The sequence below is a fragment of the Castor canadensis genome, chromosome 3 (genome assembly GCF_047511655.1).
Source record: "Castor canadensis chromosome 3, mCasCan1.hap1v2, whole genome shotgun sequence".
NCBI lineage: Eukaryota > Metazoa > Chordata > Mammalia > Rodentia > Castoridae > Castor > Castor canadensis.
This window is the reverse complement of record NC_133388.1, coordinates 172121405-172137160: the sequence shown is the minus strand read 5'-3', so window position 1 is coordinate 172137160 and position 15756 is coordinate 172121405. Positions and strand designations below refer to the sequence as shown.

The 15756-nt window shown below is 32.3% G+C and overlaps 1 protein-coding gene across 6 annotated transcripts in view; it reads left to right on the top strand.

The window, feature by feature from the left end:
* Csmd3 (CUB and Sushi multiple domains 3) overlaps window positions 1-15756 on the top strand; it is a 1205819-nt gene that overhangs the window by 654628 nt on the left and 535435 nt on the right. For all 6 annotated transcript variants that reach the window (XM_074069090.1, XM_074069089.1, XM_074069088.1 and 3 more), the window contains 2 exons: window positions 1264-1367; window positions 13506-13618. In XM_074069090.1, the coding sequence (XP_073925191.1) occupies window positions 1264-1367; window positions 13506-13618 (217 nt within the window). The remainder of the gene's footprint in view (window positions 1-1263; window positions 1368-13505; window positions 13619-15756) is intronic.

Genomic DNA, 15756 nt, shown 5'->3' with positions numbered 1-15756 from the left:
TAAACAATATTGGAAAATCATATGTCACATTGTTATAAAATAAATTATAACCATACAAGTGTATTACCTAGAGAAATACTTAAAAATATGATTAAAAGATGTATGATGTTGCTCATAATTACATTGCTTATAATAGCAAAACACACATAAACAAAACTGAAAAACAACTTAACTATTGTCAGGTAATTATTAATCAAAGGTATTTATACTTAAATAAAACAAAATTTTAAATTCTGACCAGGTGAAATGTACAGTATTTTACATATGCTACATTGAACTTGCTTGAAGCAACCAACTTAGTCAAACTCACAGAAATATATTTAAAATAAGAAATAAGAATAACGAAGATTTTTGTTTTGTTTCATGCTCAAAAGTCAGGACTTAAATTCTTTCATTTTTAAATAATTTTATAAAATCAAGCAACAAATAATAATGAATATCCTTAAAGATATTTTTTCTTCATTTAATCTCTAATAATGGTAATAACAACAGATAGATATTTATGTTTTCAGATGATAATTTATTAAAAATTATTCTTAGCTAAAGAAATGATTACATATGAGACCCTATTTATATAATTTCTTTCTGTAATGATTCTTATTTATCTTATTTTATAATATATTAAGGACCTAATCATTATAATTTAATTAAACTTGAGTTTTAAATAATTGCATGAAAAATGCATAAATACCTGAGTATGTGTTAGTAAGAAACAATGCAATATTATATATCATGGTGTAATGACTATTTCAGAGTGGGGGTTCCCAGTTCTGCCATCACATTTCATTTGAATACAACAAAATAAACCTGATAACATAAAATCTAGTCATCTAGATTCAAGCTTAGCTCTAACTATATTTTAAGCCTTACTACCTAGTGGAAATAGCTCACAATTTTTCCATGTTAACTTTATTAAAAATATATGCAAGTGTGTGGGAAACTACTCTCCACCTACATGTCCTTTTTGTAAAGACTTCTTAAAGTAGATCTGCATTAACCATGCTTCAGATGCTTCAATAAGAGTATTTTTATACACAGAAGCTATACCACTTCATTGAAAATTTAGGCAGAAGGCAAAATATAGCAATGTAAGTCATGTGATAAAATAAATGAACTTCAGAAACACTCAGGCATGATTTTCTCCCATGCCGTCAAATTCATAGATATTCTTAATGGCAATCTGAATATTTCTCAGCCATTCTTTTCTTTTGTTTTATTACATAATTTAAGATATTCAAAGTGTTTGTTTCTGTTTATTACTAGGTTATCCAGATCAATTTTGAAGAATTTGATCTGGAAATTGGCTATGATACCTTGACTATTGGTGATGGGGGTGAAGTTGGAGACCCCAGGACAGTGCTCCAAGTGTAAGTTCTCAATTTTTTTCTTTTCTTTTTTTTTTTGCCTATCCCATCAGATGTTTATCAAGTTTTACTCTCAAATTATTTCTTTATATTGATTCCTCCTAAAAATGCAAAGAATTCGGTAAATAGTTATATCACCAACTTACCTATAATCTATTTGTTAGTTTATCTTCTATGAAGTTTGAGGCACTTTATCTTTTTAGCTTGCTTGGGCTGGTGTAACAAAATTTAGTAAACTAGATGCTTTATAAGCAACAGAAATGGATTTCTTGCAGTTCTTGATAGTGGGAAGTCTAATAGCCATATGCCAGGAAATTAGGTGTCTGGTGAGGGTGTGCTGTTATCTAACCTAATGTGTTTCTTTGAGCATGACTATTGTATAACAGTTATCTAACACAATATTAAAAGTACAGATTTCTCTTCCCCTAAACTAGACTTGCTGAATTAGTGTATCCGGATTTGGACCCAACATACACATTTTAACACACTCACCAAATATCCCTTATTCACATCAAAATTTACAATTTAAATAAAAACAAAAGAAAATTATTTTGACATGGAAAACTATTGACAATACCCTTACCATTCCTGTTTTCTACTTTTCTTCTCTTTTTTTATTTCACAAGAAGTTCTCCTAGTACTATTATTTTAAGATCCTGTAATAAAATGAAAGATTAACTAATGGCATATGGAGTATATTACAGACCTTAATGTTGTTGCATTTTAGTTATTATGTTCCAGAAAAATGTAAAATAAAAGAAAACAAAACAAAACAAAAAAACGCTTTTACTACTCACCTTCAGATACACTTGACCTCAACTTCAGTTTCTTTCCTCCCTTGGCAACATGAATGTCATTGATTAACATAATTTTCTTGTTTCTTTCTTACTTACTTCAGTTTCCTTTGCTGTTTTCTAAGGTATAGTGGACAAAGGTCCTGCATTTTATAGACTCTATTCTGTTCAGTTGGGTTGCTGAATTTTTTGTAACTTCATTTTTCACACTTCCCTGCCTAATATCATGTTGAGCTCTGCTATCACCATATTGGATAGACATCTTCCAGAAATAATTTACAGTTCATCTTCCAGGAATCATTTACTGTTTCTTCCACATCTCTTTTGGCATTATACATGAAAGTTTAGATTTCACTCTATATAAAACTGTATTGGAAATCAGTAGCCATAGACCTAATCTGACCAGAAAAATATAATAGTTCTTATTTTTGTTTTTCAAGTACAGTGTTTTAAAGAACTGAAAAATTACACATAAAAACACGATTGTGGTTGTTTAAACCAACTGCCACAGTAGGTCTGATCATTACATGGAAAAACTTGCTGGAACTGTGTTCTGTCCACTTTAGAGAAGGCAGGGATTCCCTTGATGACAAATCCCTGTGGTGTTTTTCGCTTGAGCTTTCAGGAGTCATTGCTTTGTCTTCCTGGGCATGTGACACTGACACAGAATAACATCTGAATTGCTTTATCCTCAAATTTGTTTATCATTTCTCAATTGAAATGTATTTATTCCATTATTTGACACTTTACAAAAGTTGAAGTTTCCTGAAAATTAGTAATATGCAGCAAATTTGGTAATGGATTATCACATATTTCATGTGATGAACTTCAGAAATTAAATTTCAAAACATACATGTGGTAAGGTATATTTCTCTTGACTTTTACTTAAGACAAAGGACTGAATTTCAGGTTTAAATTCATCAAAATATGGACAGGAAGATGGTAGGGAAAATGTAAATAATGTACAATATAAGTATGATTGGAATTGTCACTTCGAATCCTCCTCCCATATAATGAATATATCCTAACAAAAAGTTTTATAAAAAAATAAAAACATCAGTATGTAGTATAAAAAATATGTACAGGAAAAAGAGGCTGTCTAGTCAATTAAGTAGATAGCATTTCTAGGGAGACTTTTTTCAGATATTTGCTATAAACAAACTTAGTATCTAAGCTAAGTTTGGATCAAATATTAGAAGTCAACTTGCAGAGCTAACATCCTGCATTATAGATGCTATTTCCTTTTTTAGCCACTACCTTTAAAATTTTTTGAAATGATTAATATCACATAATCATAGATAAAAGGATTATAAAGAATACCTCTCTACAAAATCCTAATAACACACAAAGAAGTCAAAATTTCTTAAATACTCAACCATTAGAGCTGGTAGAATGTAAGAGTACAATTGTTGGAATTATGCTATGGCTATGATCTGTATAATTTATGATGTCAAAAATGATAAATAATAAAGTGTTGAACCATGTATTTTGCCAGTTGGTATTCTTTTTACACAGCAAATTATTGTTTTAGTGATATAGAATTGCTATTAAATTTTATTTTCAAATAGAATAACAAACACCCAAATGGCTTTCTCTAAGCTGCCACATTTTTCCAATAAATCTGCATGTCATTAGAAGATTAAAACTTAAATCTTCATTCTGTGACCCTTACCTTTTAGACTTTATTCAATAGATCTAAATTGGCTCCTTAGTGAGAGTATGGGAGAGCTAAGAGAAAAAAATCCATTATATTTAAATAATCATAAAACTATAAAACTAACACATATGCAGATAAATGTGGTTAGATTTAGATTTTATTATAATTATATATTGTGTTTTGGCATAACTCAAAATAAAGACAGGTAGGAAAATGACCTTTACTATTTATTTTACTTTAAATATAGCTGCTAGTTATCTACAAACTGTACTTTTTCTTAATCAGAAGAATCTCTGTGTAAAAATGCCATAATTCTCCCTTTCCTCATATCTGCTTCTTATAGAATTTTGAAACCATTCTCATTTGACCTCAGTTACCTCAGAAAATCTGCTATTTATTTTTTGGTGGCATTGGAGTTTGAACACATGGCCTCACACTTACTAGGCAGGTGGTCCTACCACTTGATCTACTTTGCCATTCATAACTTTTTCATTGGTGTATTTATCCTTTCTTAAAACATTCTAATTTTTTTGTAGGAACAGGTGGCTTTTTTACTCTTTTTCTTTAATCTGTGCACAAATATTTTCAGTTCAATTTGTATGTTCAATATATTTTACAATTTTGAAAAGTTTTCTCATGGGTATTTTATCACAATTTTTTTCAAATTAGAGGAAGAATCACACACATACACATATATGTGTATATACATATATATTTTTATATAGTATAAATATAGAATAACTTTGGGAGGGCACACAAGAAATTGGTAATGTTGATTGCTTCTAGAAAGGAACTAATGGACAAGAATGGCACGGAAACTTTTTTTAAAGTTCTCCTTATTTTGTTACCCTATTTTTATATTGAAGAAAGGGGGTGTGGTAAATTTTTAAAATCTTGGATTGAGTGAATGAGATGAAGAAGCACATGAAATGAAATACAGAGAATAAACTAAGTGAAGGAAGTAGTCCTACAAGTGACTTTTGTAAGGTAAAGGAGACTAGGGTTAGCAAAACAAAATAAAACCAGAAAAAGAACAAGTAAGTTGAGAAGATAGCCCTTATATCCAAAGGCAATAGTCAAATGAAAAAACCTGTGTCTCACAGATGAGACATTTTTCTTCTACTGCTGTTAGAATGAAGAAAAAAGTGTTGCATTTTTCTTATTCTCATATTACTATTCTCATACTGTCCTAAGTTTGTGTAGAACATGTACTTCATCACTTGTTATATTTCCTTCACTCAAAAGTTTTATTAATTTTGAAAATTCCATGTGATTTCTACTTTTGTTCTGCCTTCCTCTGTCCACACCCAAGAAATGTGTTTTTCTTGCTTTTATCCCTCATAAAAAATTATACTGCTGAAAATGTAACTCTTTACCTCCAATAAGAATGACTATTACAGAATTTTGCTAGTGCCCACATCCTAGAAGTCTTCACATAGAACCTGACTGACTAGCTAACAGATTTTGCAGACCTTGAATTAAATCAAAAGTTCCTTTGATGCTAAGAATCTATGACTAGCGAGGTCACTGGATTTGTATCCACCAAAGAAACTGAGATAAATTTGAATGAATATGAAGTGTATTACTTAACAAGTCTAACTTTTTCAACTGTGGACCCACCCATGTCATTTGAAGGCCATAGAGCAGGAATTCAAGTAGGAACTCATATCAAATTCTAAAAATTAAATGTTATAAATGAAGCTAAAAACTATTGAATACAATATGTTCTATTCTACCTTTTCAAATACACTTTCATACAACCTTCTTCGTTAGAATATGGAAGCATCAGGACCACTGACCCTTAAGCTGTAGCTGACCACCTTCAATTTTCAATCTCAGTTCCATCATTCATAACTCTTGTGGACACCTTAGCTTGTGCTTCTCTGATAATATATTTTTGCTTCCAATATTTACATTTTAAAATATACAATAAGTTACTTATTCTAGTTCATAAAATGTAGACTATAAAGTTATAACATGATCTATAGTGAAAATGCTCCTTCAAAAGAAGAATCATGAAGCATTTATAAAATAATTTTTATCAATTTCTTTCCCGTGAAGTACAAAGAAATACTCATGGTAAATTTATGAGTAATGAAGTCATTTAGCATTACAGAGTACTATAATTGCATGTCATATGTAGTGTTATGTTCTCCATGGAATTTTATCACATGGGATTTCTAAAACAATGCAAATTTAACAGTTTATGTATTTTTGTTTCTGTTATTTGTTGTGCTGTATCTATGACCTATTTGTATTTTCTCTCTCTCACTCTATATGTATATAGATATATGTGTGCATATATGTATATTTTTTTCATTCTAGTGGAGTTATTTGGAAAACTTTAACTCAATTTGCAATAGTAATTTTCATTTCTAACAAATTCATCATGGTGTACTGATGTCAGTAGAGATCCAAATATAAACTTTACCATTTGAAAATAATTCAGTTAATGGATTTGAAAAATCACACCAGTATCTTTTAAAAGCTGTCAAAAGAACTTTCACATTTTTACAGATTGATTTCCATTTGCTATTTTCACACTTATGTATAAATTCATCTGAGAGGAAATGGACATAATTTATTTGAGAGATCTAGCAGTGATGGTAGCAGTTAGTAGCATCGAGGTCACTCCTCTCATTTCAACTGCACAGAAAGGGAGGAGATGGTGGTTATGTAATTTACCCTTCTCATGTATTTAGCAACAGACTGAGAGGTTTAGAAAAACATTCTACCAGAAACCTGATACTCCTTTTTATCTGCCATTTCTCTTGAATGTTTCAAGGGAATATTCCTGATAACCCTCTAAAGATTAGTAATGTGTAAAGATTTTTTTAAACTCTCTTCTATACTTAATGTATTTCTAGAAATTTTGTGAATAGACACTGATGTTGGATGACATTCTATTTGAGGATGTGTGTGTGTGTGTGTGTGTGTGTGTGTGTTGGACTGGGCTTTGTAAAAAGTGGGCTCTTTACAGCTTTAATCATACTTCTAGGTAATTTTGCCCTGGCTATTTTGGAGATGGAGTTTCATGAACTATTTGCCCAGGTTGGCCTCAAACCTTGATCCTCCTGATCTCAGTCTCTCAGGTAGCTAGAATTAACAGGTATGAGCCACCAGCACCCTGATTGAGCAAATACATTGAAGGTGGTGAAATGTACTAGTCTGGTTATCCAAACACATTTTATCTGATTTTTTTCTGGAAATGTTAATAATAGATAAAATCTCCTCAGATACATTCTAGTAATAAGTAACAACACTCTTCCTTAGGAACTATTTGTTTATTTAAAATATACCTCATACACATGTATTTTTGTGTTAATAAGATATTTTTATAAATATTTAAACAATTTTAATAGTATTTTAATAAGTAATAGGTTAGCTTCATGAAAAAGATTGCTATGTTTTCATTAAGTTTATCAGATTAATAATTAATTACTATTGTTCTTAGTCCACTGAACAGTATATTTTGACAAGCTATTTATCAGGCATTTTCCTTTCCTTTCATTAATTTATTTATTGTTTTGAATGAGAACAAGACAATTTTTCCAAAAAAAATAATTTTCTTTATCTAGGAGAGAACTCTTTGTATTAGTTTTAGAGACCCTTTGTCACTGCCTACATATTGACTATTTTTGAGACTAGAATTTGAATGATTAAAAGTCCATTCCTATCATTATCAACTTTTGTAGTGGAGTATTGCAAATTTCAAATGGATAGCTGAGACATATGTCCATTTTATTAGGCTATAGGATCAAAAAGTTGGCAGAGCAACAAATGCATTAAAAATCTCGATTCTGTCTTAATTGTGATGTCAGAAAAGTAAAACAAAACACTAAGTATTCCTAACATCTACTTGCTCCTCAAAGAACATAGAGATACACAAGACTTTTAAAACTTTAGTTGTCCTTAGATATTGGAGGCACCACGAATGTGTTAAACTTTGCAAGCCTCTGTCAAACATTTTTTTCCAAGCTAAATCCTTTTTTGGTATCTTAACATAAGATTGGAGAGGAGGGCAAAACATCTTTAAAATGAAATTTTAAAGAAATCTTCAATAGGCCCAGAATTTCTCCCTGGAAGAAAGGAGTAGCAAAGATCATGTATGCTATTCTCCTTGGAAGGTTTTACAAATCATGTCCATCTGGCAGGAACCATTGTTTATTGCTCACCCATAGTTAAGAGAGTCACACAAGCACAGGGGTCCATGATGATTTAGACACTTAAAACTTCTGCATACCTTTTACTGTGGAAAAGACCCATAAATAAGATGTGAACATCACAGGGAATCATCAGAGGAGTTCCTGTATTCACTTTCTATTGTTGCAAAATAAATTACCACAAATTCAGTAGCTTACTGCAACCCATTTAATTATCTGTATGTCAGGAGTCCAGCCACAGCTCAGGGTGGTTCTCATCCTGAGACTCTCACAGAATGGATACCTAGGTGCTGGGCAGGCTGCGGTATCATCTGAAGGATGCAGCCCTCTTCTAGGTTCTTTTAGGTTGTAAGCAGAATTCAGCTCTTTGTGGCTATACAAATATGGTCTCATTTTCTTCCTTCTGGCTGACTTTGGAAGGTAGCTCTGTCTGCTAGATGCCCTTGCATTTTGGAAACCGTGGTCCTCTCCCAACAGGGTACTTGTTTATGTTTTTGTTCTTTTTTTTAAAAAGCTATCCAACAATTCACTAGTATACATGATACTTGGGTTGAAGAAATTCTCCAGCAAGGAACTTCACCATCCCAGCTTTGCTCTTATGGTCACTAAATAACAAAATACTCCATGAACCAATATGAGAAGTAAATATACTACTCTTAACAAGAAGTTGATATTTTTAGAGATTAATGACCTTCGTATAAAAAGAGCTTGGAGAAATGACCATTCAGAAAAAATCTTTTACTCCTCATATTATAGTTACTAAAACCAAGAAAAATAAATCTCTATGATTGCATTTTTCTCTACCTTGCACATACCTCCTCTCTCCTTCACCACTCATGCATATGTGTGTACATGAAGGCATACACATGCATACAGAGACACACATGGACACAGACACACACATGCACACACACACTCATAGCTTGACTTCTACTTATATTTGATTTCCTCAAATACCTAACACAGAGTCTTATGTTCACTATCATGAATTATAATAGAGAAGAAAAATTATCCTGGACCAAGACACACCTACAGATATACATCAGCAAAAAGGGCATCCTTACGAACATTAACGTGAACATGGCATGAGCCACAGAGCTCTGCAGGCCTATCTGAGAACACTCACCAACACCACATCAAGGGAAACAATCAAACTGACAACAGCAGTTATCTTTTCATGGAGACAAGATTTGACAAGTCGTCATCCAAATGACCTGCTATTGCACTGTAGTAAACGTACACTCCAGGAACTCAGACTTAGTTTATAATACAACATGGAAATAACTTCTGGCAATTTTAATTATTGTCAATAAATTATTAAAATTAGAGAGTATTTTATTCTTTGTGGGTTTTCATTGTTTGTTATTTCTATATCCGTCTATTGTGAAAACACTGCTTATTTAATTGAAAAAAACCAATTTGCTTCTGTTTTGCTTTGGTTTGTTTTGTATATGTGTGCATTTGTTATTACACACATTGAATTGTCTAAAATAAACTACAACAGTTTTGGTTGGTCTTTTTGTTTCTTTTTATGCTCAAGAACATTTGTATGGTAGGCATTTCAAACATGCTTATAAAAGAAGAAATTAAAACAAAATATAGAAACCTTATCTAAGTAGGCTGAATTTCCCCCCATAATTATAAACAATGAAGTATCCATGGGTGAATACAAAAATGCATGTGCTAAAATCTTGGCTGCCAAATTCAATTTTCCAAAAACAAATCTACATGTAAAAATCTATTTATAAGGATAATAAGTACTAAGATAAATATTCCCATATACATTGCACCTTTGAACTAGCCTGGAAATTAAGACTCCTGAAGTCCGTGTTTATATATGAAGTTAAAGCTGCAATGTTTGACTTCTTAGCAAAATATTTAACATTTGTTTAGTCTCATCATTCTGTAGCACATTGAATATTTTGGTTTTAATAACTATATTTTATTTTCCTAACGTGATCGTTTCTGACATGTTACTGTGCAGTGATGCTCAGGGATATTGCTTTTAAATAATTTTTCAGTCATCAGCATCTTTAGTGAATTGCATGTACTCTAAAGTGAACATATCCATCCATTCTAATAGCATTGCACTAGAATAGAGAATATTAGCTGCATTTTAATTTTAAAAAGCAAAAGTTACATATGTGCATGTCACAAGGAAAATTACTGAAATATTGGACTACAACTTCTCTAATAGATATGGCCATATGTTTTGAGTGATTATAAAGAAAATCAGGCACTGAGCCTAATAGAAATTTAGTAGATTCTGTCTTTTATTTCATATTCTGTTGCAGTGGGTGAGAAAGATTTCTGAGCCCATTTATTAGGACTTTTATTCTAACATGAAAGGACTAACAGAGGAGATTTGGAAAGTATCATGAATGTCCACTGAAGTTATCAGCCTGTCAATACCCATGTAGCCATAAGTGTTTTTGGCTGGTGGCATGGCTCAAGTGGTAGAATGCTTACCTAACAAACATGTGTCTCGAGTTCCAACCCCAGAATGGCCAAAAAGAGAAGTGTGGTTATTCACAAATAATAAATCCAAAAATGCATTAAAAGCACATTAAAACTATTTGAAGAGTCATTAGAGAGTCTTACGAGATTTACCAAAGACTCCTGCTCTGGTCCCAAATCATCTTTTGCTGACATGGATGTGAGCTGAATACTAAGTTGTACAAAACAGGAAAATTCTATTTGAATTTAAATTAAGACCTTTGATGACAAGAGAAATTAACTCTTGAAGTTGCATGCAAGGAGCAGAGTCTTAAGAGAGATATCCAGTGTTGAGAAGATATAATTAGAAATAATAATTTTCTAATAATATGGTGAGTTCTTTTCACAAAATGTAGAAAAAAATGAAATAGTTTTTCTATAGAATAAAAATTAAGCCAGATCATGATATATAGGGAATCCACCAAGGAGATTTCAATAAAGAGAAGCAGATATCACCCTTTTACATAACCAGGAAGCTATAATCCATTACCTACATGTTCTTTGTCCAAACCAAAAGGAAAAATAAAATTCCTCTTATTTTATGAGAAGCAGAAAGTTAAATCATGGTGTAACATGCCTAGACTTGCACTCACAAAGAAACAAGGAGACAGGACATCACCTTCCTTAATGTTCTTATGTCAAAGAAATGACTCAGAGGCCTCTGAGGAAGACGTTTTTGGGATGAAAACTGGCATAAGAGTCATTCAACTCTTGAAATATTAACATATATGTGAAAGAAACATAGAATTATAGTTTTAACTTTTCTAAAGTAACCTTAAAGATAAGTAGGAATTCTATGCTGACATCAGAGAATTATTTTTTATTTTTTAGATTTTATGTACTCTTACACTGGCAATGAATCTGGAACTAGGTAGAATCATGTCAGTAGAGAGTAGATCAGCATTGGGAGCAGCTAAATGTGCCTGTGCTGGTCATGAACTGACAAAGTACCATTCAAGAGTCTTCAGGCTGGGGAAATGGTTCAGAACAAAGAAGGATATTAAGGCATGTAATAAATAGTATTGATTGAGTTTTCCCATGTAAACAACTTTTAAGATACACTATGGGATGTGCTATGGTGTAGCTGATGCACATTCTATAATCTTAAGCTTTCATGGCAGTTTCAAAATGGGGTTACCTTACTTTCTTTTCTTTTTTTTTTATTCTTTTCATTGTTTTTTTGTTTTTTCCTTTTTCTTTTATTATTCATATGTGCATACAAGGATTGGGTCATTTCTCCCCCCTGCCCCCACCCCCTCCCTTACCACCCACTCTGCCCCCTCCCCCCCTCAATACCCAGCTTGTCCTTATTTCTAATTTTGTTGTAGAGAGAGTATAAGCAATAACAGGAAGGAACAAGGGTTTTTGCTGGTTGAGATAAGAATAGCTATACAGGGCACTGACTCACATTGATTCCTGTGCGTGGGTGTTACCTTCTAGGTTAATTCTTTTTGATCTAACCTTTTCTCTAGTTCCTGGTCCCCTTTTCCTATTGGCCTCAGTTGCTTTTAAGGTATCTGCTTTAGTTTCTCTGAGTTAAGGGCAACAAATGCTAGCTAGTTTTTTAGGTGTCTTATCTATCCTCACCCCTCCCTTGTGTGCTTTACTTTCTGTCTTACATTTGAGCTTCAGTTTTCATTCATACTCGTACTGTCTGTCATGTAGCTAGTAAGACTAGAATTTGTATTTCACCAAAATTCCAGTGCAGCAGTGAAAATTCATGTGCCACAAAGTCTAACTAAACCATGTTTCAAATGATAGTGTGTGTGTGTGTGTGTGTGTGTGTGTGTGTGTACATCAACAGACAATATGCATGAGTGTGGGTTTTACATTGTAGTAATTCATAGTACTCTTTGACAAGGAAAATTAATATAAATTCCCACAACTTTATAGCACCTTGATACCTCACCATGTTCTTCAATATCATATATAACCCCTTAATCAAATCATAGTATTTTACTGAATTTCTTTGTAATAAATTCCTATAAATTAACACTGAGCACTAGCAACATAGCCATACAGACAATGCATTTTTTTAAAATGTCATTTTTATCATCTTAGTAGCTATCATTGTCACTACAAAGCTCTGGTCATCAATGCTGCTCTACCAGTTTAATTATAGTGTAGTCACTATCCCAGAGACATTTCTGTAATGCTCTCTTTGGATGCCCTTTTTATTGTGAAAGGAGACTTTATATTTTCTCTCCTGATCTTATTTTCCAGCTGTCTTTGTGGTTTTACCAATAAAGTAGGCAAACATTCAGTAATTTCTCTTTTGAAAACCTACCCTTTAGTATAAAATTTAGAGTCCTTATTAATGTGGACATTTACTTTGTGATGAGTCCATTTTTCTTCATTCTGTTCTTGGCAAACCCCACCCCCGGGTCTTATTTACTCATTTTCTTTCATCCTTTGTGTGAGCCTTAGTTTCAATTCAAATATGTGATTATAATATTATTAATGACCGGAAACATGAAGTAATTTCCCACTTTGTAGTTGCAAAACTGTGCATTGCTGAATGAAAGATTATTAATGCATAAATTCAGTTATCCCATATCAAATTGGCAGCATGTTCATTTAAATACAACTATTAACTACAAAATATATATGACATGGGTAGAGTATAAAACAGGTAGTTCTATCAAGGATTATGTACACAACAGAGATAGATTATACTACTTGTGATTTTGTGGTTTTAAACACTGAATAATTTCCATGATATTTAGAAAGATGTTCTGTGAAATTTTGAAGGTAAAATGTTATACATGTCCAGAGCTAAAAGTGTTTGAAGATTTTTATAGATCATCTTTTCCTTTTTAGTTAAAAGGGAGTGTAGGATTCTTTGATGGCCTAAAAATTAGTAATCTTGCCTCTGAGAGCTGAAAGATCTAACCCAGTTAAACATATAAAGTTGTATTTTTAAATTATAAGCCTTGATCACTAAATTGTGTAGTTTGTCTCGTATGGTGCATCACATAGGCGAGCATGGTGAGATAACCCATCTCCCCCGTCTTTGTCAATCTCTTTTCAGGCTGACTGGAAGCTTTGTACCAGACTTGATAGTGAGCATGGGTAGCCAAATGTGGCTGCACCTTCAAACAGATGAAAGTGTTGGATCTGTGGGCTTCAAGGTAAACTACAAAGGTAATGATGAATTCTTCTATCTTAATACAACCGGAGAATACTTTTAAATTCAAGTTTAATTGTAACCTCAAAGTTATTCTGAAAAAAAATAGTTTTTCAGAATACAAGCAAGAAGACATTCCAACAAAGTCATTTGCTATTTAACTATAGATATGGACTCCACTTATCTTTAAATAAAATTAGTTTTCTTTTAAAAATGTGTACATTTTGCATAAGTCACCTCTCTCATCCTGTGCTCAGTCACTCTGGACTCCTAGCTTTTCCAAAAATAGGACATGAATTTAATGCTCCTTAAATAACTTACCTGGAAAAAACTTTATTAATTGTTAAATACTTAAGTAAAACAATAAAGGACTGACATCCCCAAATATTCCACAGCATGAATTTTTGATATTATTTTGATACTACGTAGTATCAAATAACTACATAGTGCTGTTGTTAATATTAACTGATATGGAAATCATAGACTTCCAATTTGTTAAATTATGAAATCATGTATAGCCTTGACACATGCTGAACATTTATTAAAGTCCATATATACACACAATGTATGTATTATAAATGCAAATTTGTAACTCTGATTATGAAACTATGTAAATGGTAATAAATTTAATTAAAATCTATGCTTAAAAAAGTAACATGTAAGAGAGACCAACAGAATGTTATGTGCCTTGAATGTATTATTACTATTGTGGCAAAAATCATTATTCTCTGCTTTATCAATTAAACAAAGGCTTGAAAATTTTCTTAGTTGCATAATAATTTTTAATCAGTTTCCTCTTTCACACACTGCTATGCCTTTGTGCTGGACACACTGAAATGAAAGCACAGTGTTGTCAGGGAGACAAGACACATTCATCTATGTTCTTTACTTGTGACTAAATTTAGTGCTATATTAATTTGAATAGTTCAGGAAATCTGTATAAATGTCAATTAAAAAAATAAGGTTAGCTTGATTGCAGCTTAAATATATTCCTCCTCCATTGAAAATCAACATTTATCCCCAGTAAATTAAAGAAGGCTACAAAGTTGAAAGAATGATAAGGAATAATTAACTTTTTCTGTTTTTCTTTATTTTTTTCCCCAAAAAAGATTTAAGTGCACTTAGCATCTATACATTACTTTCATTTTTATTGTGTTTTGCCCTTGTGATGGTTATCTATCAGAAAAATCTGTGCTCATTCAAACCTTAGAAACTATATTAATCATTAATGACAGTGCTTCAACAAGAAACAGTGATTAAAACTCATGATCAGGTGGTAGCAGCAGGGAGTTCTCTTGATATTTATACAGCTCTTCTACTGCAACCAAAGAGCTGGAAGTATATTGTAAAGTAGCACAATTAAGCTTTATTTTATTCTCTTTCTACTCAGTTTTTAACAATGGTAATTAAACAAAATTCCAAAGATCTGCTTATGTGCCAAGTACTCAATGACTTGTTGAATATAGAAAGAACATGTGGATACTTTCTCAAGAAATTCATAATATTCTGATAGAACATAAAGCACAACTATTCATACCCAAATGTGCACAGAGATGATGTATTCAAACCAACCCAAGAGATTTTAAATGAATAATGCCCTCTTTACCACCTCTCTTTCCATATTATCTTTCATTCTCACCTATATGCTACTAAGATTGTCTTCCAAAATCAGAAAGGTGACTATATTACAGTATTGCTTAAAATGTTTAACTTTTCTTTTTTTTTATTGTTTTATTATTCATATGTGCATACAAGGCTTAGGTCATTTCTCCCCCCTGCCCCCACCCCCTCCCTTATCACCCACTCTGCCCCCTCCCTCTCTCCCACCCCCTCAATACCTGGCAGAAACTATTTTGCCCTTATTTCTAATTTTGTTGTAGAGAGAGTATAAGCAATAATAGGAAGGAACAAGGGGTTTTGCTGGTTGAGATAAGGATAGCTATACAGGGCATTGACTCACATTGATTTCCTGTGCGTGGGTGTTACCTTCTAGGTTAATTCTTTTTGATCTAACCTTTTCTCTAGTTCCTGGTCCCCTTTTCCTATTAGCCTCAGTTGCTTTTAAGGTATCTGCTTTAGTTTCTCTGTGTTAAGGGCAACAAATGCTATCTAGTTTTTTAGGTGTCTTACCTATCCTCACCCCTCCCTTGTGTGC